Source organism: Zophobas morio, unplaced genomic scaffold (genome assembly GCF_036711695.1).
Source record: "Zophobas morio isolate AGI-343-1 ecotype UQ-CSIRO unplaced genomic scaffold, CSIRO_AGI_Zmor_V1 ptg000009l, whole genome shotgun sequence".
Lineage (NCBI taxonomy): Eukaryota > Metazoa > Arthropoda > Insecta > Coleoptera > Tenebrionidae > Zophobas > Zophobas morio.
Genome location: NW_026972114.1, coordinates 8,873,239 through 8,877,770, shown reverse-complemented (window position 1 = coordinate 8,877,770; position 4,532 = coordinate 8,873,239). Strand labels below are relative to the sequence as shown.

At 42.3% G+C, this 4,532-nt stretch overlaps 2 protein-coding genes across 2 annotated transcripts; both read left to right on the top strand.

The window, feature by feature from the left end:
• The first annotated feature begins 291 nt into the window (after positions 1–291).
• LOC135125718 (uncharacterized) lies at positions 292–900 on the top strand. Its single transcript, XM_064051378.1, has one exon. The coding sequence runs from the start codon at positions 292–294 to the stop codon at positions 898–900; it is 609 nt and encodes a 202-aa protein (XP_063907448.1).
• A 15-nt stretch (positions 901–915) lies between these two features.
• LOC135125717 (uncharacterized) lies at positions 916–4,228 on the top strand. Its single transcript, XM_064051377.1, has 3 exons — positions 916–1,423; positions 1,738–3,114; positions 3,303–4,228. The coding sequence occupies exons 1-3, from the start codon at positions 916–918 to the stop codon at positions 4,226–4,228; spliced, it is 2,811 nt and encodes a 936-aa protein (XP_063907447.1).
• Positions 4,229–4,532: the final 304 nt, after the last annotated feature.

Genomic DNA, 4,532 nt, shown 5'->3' with positions numbered 1-4,532 from the left:
ATTGCAGATCAAATTCAAAATGCCGAGTCTGTAGTCAGACTCATAACACTTTACTGCATGCAATCGACAATCAAGTAAGCTCACCGGAACAATCGGAAACAGTATCTTTGAATTCATATTCTCAAATTAATACATCTAAATCGGGAATTCTCTCTACAGCCATAATTTTGATAAAAGACAAAAACAATAAGTTTTATGAATGTCGTGCGTTTCTAGATTCGGGTTCAATGAATCATTTCATAACTTTAAGGATGTGAAAAAAAACTAGACCTTCCGTGTCAAAAAATAGAGATGCAAGTCGGCGGTATCAATCAGTCAGTTAGCAGCGTGAATCAATCAACACAAGTATCAGTGAAATCTAGATATAACCAATACAATCAGAATATTAAGTGCTTAGTTTTAAGTAACATAACAGAAAACCTTCCGATTAATCCGATGGATATGTCAACCATAAGTGTTCCTAAAAATATAAAGCTTGCGGATCCAGACTTTCATCGGCCCGGGCCGATTGATCTATTAATCGGTGCAGAATTGTTTTTGCCTTTAATGTGCATTGGACAAATTCATGTTGCCCCGGGGCGACCACATTTCCAAAAAACCCAGTTGGGATGGATTGTTGGAGGAAACATAAACGCATCCGGTAATAAACCTAGAGCCTTGTGTCATTTTACACGTTCAGATCAGGAATTACACGACCAAGTGAGTAAACTGTTTGCGCTTGAGGACACTAAAATTGTCGCCGACAAAGTTACTCCGGAAGAACGACAATGCGAAATCCATTTTTCACAAACCATTAAGCGGGATGTACACGGGCGGTTCGTGGCGCGCCTACCTTTCAAGTGCACCCCGCCTGACTTGGGAAATTCCCAGCAAGGCGCCCTCAATCGGTTTCGATCTTAATTATTAGAAAATAAAATGCAGAGACAATCGGGTTTTAAGGAGCAGTACTCGGAATTTATGGCGGAGTACCTGGAAATGAATCACATGGAACTAATACCGGATCCGAATATAAATTTAGAAAACTCGTACTATCTGCCGCACCACGCCGTGTTTAAATTATCTAGTGCGACAACCAAATTGCGGACGGTTTTTGACGCGTCCTTTAAAACTACGACCGGTAAAAGCCTCAATGACAATTTAATGATCGGACCAGTAATTCAAGAAGATCTTTTTTCCATCTTGACGAGGTTTCGAATTCATCAGTTTGTGGTGACGGCCGATATCGCGAAAATGTACAGGCAGATCCGAATGGACCCGCGCGACACGGATTATCAGCGAATACCATGGCGTAAGGAAACCGACGAAGAATTACTAACGTACAGATTGACCACCTTGACATACGGTACGAAACCGGCCAGCTTCATCGCGACCCGTTGTTTGTCCGAGTTAGCCACGCGAAATCAAGATCTGTACCCCACAGCGAGTACTATAATCAAAAGGGATTTTTACATGGATGACCTGTTGACGGGTGCCCAAACGATTTCGGAATTAATAATAATAATAATAACAATAATATATATTTTTTTTTCTTTGCCCAACAGAAAAAATTTTCCAATTATAGGACAATTAACCTTATCCAAAATAAATATTTAAACATAACGATGAGTAAACTTAACTTAACTTAACTTAAAATTAACTCAACAAACAAAAAAAAAATAATTACCCTTCGCGAAGAGATGTCCGCGATCTTAAAACAGGGAGGTTTCGAATTACGTAAATGGGCTTCAAACGTACCAGCCGTGCTTCCGACCGCCGATAATAGTCATGGCTCTTTAGTAAAATTGGACGATGGCGAATTGACAAAAATCTTGGGTTTACTTTGGGACCCCAAAACAGATGTTCTTAGGTACGACGTAAAACCAATCAACGTCAAATCAAAGGTGACCAAACGAATTATTTTATCGACCATTGCACAGATATTCGACCCATTAGGTCTGATCGGGGCGGTGATGTTAAAGGCGAAATTAATATTACAGAAATTATGGTCGTTAAAGATCGAATGGGATGAATCTGTGCCACAAGATATCTACTATGTGTGGAGTGAATTTATTAAGGAATTGTTGTATCTTCGCGAATTACACATTCCTAGAAGAATTTCCGATCTCAACGAGATAATTGGCTTTGAATTGCACGGTTTTTGCGACGCCAGTATGAAGGGGTACGGAGCGGTCGTATATGTACGGACGTATGACAAATGCGGCAAATATTCGGTGCGTCTACTTGGTACAAAATCACGCGTCGCACCTCTAAAAACAGTAACCTTGCCGAGATTAGAATTATGCGGTGCATTACTCGTATCGAAACTTATTTGTGCCGTTAAAAAGGCGTTAAATGTAAATATTACCAGACAGTATTTGTGGTCAGACTCTAAAGTCGTTATAGCCTGGCTAAATAATAGTCCACACATGTGGCAAACGTTCGTAGCTAATCGGGTAGCCGAAATTCAAGATCTTACTGATATAGCAGACTGGCGACATGTCAAGGGTGAAGAAAACCCCGCGGACCTAGTTAGTCGTGGTCTTCTACCGCAAGAATTGATCAATAACGATTTATGGTTTAAGGGTCCGACGTGGCTTTGTTCAAACTTCGAAGTAAGATTACCACAGAGTTCTAGCACCACTGTCGTTCACATTGACGAAATGCCCGAAAAACGCAAACATGTTGCAGGCGTAACCGCAATAGAAATCAGTACGTCATTACCTATAATGACAAAAATGTCGTCCTTTCATAAATTGAATCGTGTTATTGCGTATTGCTTGCGTTGGTCGGACAGACACAGAAAATCAAAGCAACAGTTACCAGGGGAAACTGGGCCCTTAAAGGTCCACGAATTACGAAAAGCCAAATTGTCAATTATTCGTTGGGTACAAAAATACGCATTTCCGGACGAATTAAAAACTCTGGAAAGGGGAGAGCCGATTGGCAATAAAAGTCCAATTCTATCATTAAACCCGTTCCTATCAAAGGACAACTTGATCAGGGTCGGCGGGCGCTTAAGAAATGCCAGATTGCAATTTGACACCAGGCACCCGATACTAATGCCAAATAATCATGATATAAGTAGACTGCTTATTACCCAATATCACCTTGAGAATTTGCATTGCGGGACAGAAGGTACACTAGCGGCTCTAAGGCAAAATTTTTGGATCATATCGGCCCGTAGCGTTATCAGGCAGATTATACACAGGTGTATTCCCTGCTACCGCTATAACCCGAAAAGAATTATTCAAATGATGGGAGATTAACTGCCCATCGGCTGGAACCCAACACACCCTTTCTCATTTCGGGCGTGGATTACATAGGTCCCATTTTAATCAAGGAAGCTGCCGGTCGCGGAAACAAAACAGTAAAGGCTTACATCGCCATATTTATTTGCTTCTCGACTAAGGCGGTTCACTTAGAATTAGTCGGCAACCTGAGATCGGAATCATTTTTAGGGGTATTACACAGACTGGTTTCCAGAAGGGGGCATGTACGACATTTATACTCTGATAACGGTTCAAATTTCGTGGGGGCAGCGAACCAAGAAATGCAAAAACTTAAGCATTTCCTAAATTCATCCGATTTCCAGTCGAGCGTAATAGATGAGTTGGCCAAAAAGAGCATCGAATTTCACTTTATTCCGGCGCGATCACCACATATGGGCGGGTTAAGGGAAGTTAATGTGAAATCAGTTAAAATGTTAATGAAAAGAACGATAGGACTTGCGACCTTAACTTATGAAGAATTGTATACGCTCCTTACACGTATAGAGGCAATTTTGAACTCCCGTCCTCTCACCCCTATTAGCAACGACCCAAACGACCTTGAACCTTTAACCCCCGCACATTTTCTCGCAGGTGAAGCTCTGACCGCGGTCTTTGAGGGAGACCTTACGGACGTCAAGACAGGCCGTCTCTCTAGATGGCAACATGTCGAGCAACTACGTCAAAACTTCTGGCGAAGATGGACCCGAGAATATGTCCTCCAGCTGCAGAGGATGTCCAAGTGGCAACAACCGGGCAACATCCCAACCATCGGGTCGCTTGTTCTTATCGCAGATGACGAGCTACCTCCATTGCGGTGGCACCTAGGGCGCGTCGCTGAATTGCACTACGGCAAGGACGAACTTCCCAGAGTGGCCTCGTTAAACACTAAAGGGGGAATGATAAAACGTGCCTTCCACAAACTATGTCGTCTGCCCGTGGACAATGACGACACGAAAGTAGTTGTGACTGATTTTGAATGAGTTAGTAGTGCCGTTCTTCGCGGTGCATAGACTATCCTGGACTCAAATATCTCAATAAACTTCAGCAACGTACAAAGTGGCGAGTTCCAAAGAACCAGTTCAACGTGAAGCACTCGTAGTCCTAGAAGAGGATGCGTCCCATCTTCCACCATCATTGTGGAAGATGGGACGCATCCAGGACCTTCATCCTGATAGTGATGGTTGTGTTCGCGTAATAAGTGTGAAAACAAATAATGGTGTAGTGAAGCGTACGCTTAATAAAATATGTGTTTTACCGGTCGAATAACGGAGTAACAAGACTTAA

Coding starts and splice junctions, on each gene's coding strand:
- LOC135125718 (XM_064051378.1), top strand. CDS start 292: ATGCAAGTCGGCGGTATCAATCAGTCAGTTAGCAGCGTGAATCAATCA.
- LOC135125717 (XM_064051377.1), top strand. CDS start 916: ATGCAGAGACAATCGGGTTTTAAGGAGCAGTACTCGGAATTTATGGCG. Junction 1,424..1,737: donor AGATCTGTACCCCACAGCGA/GTACTATAATCA, acceptor CAAACGTACCAG/CCGTGCTTCCGACCGCCGAT. Junction 3,115..3,302: donor TTTGCATTGCGGGACAGAAG/GTACACTAGCGG, acceptor TGGATTACATAG/GTCCCATTTTAATCAAGGAA.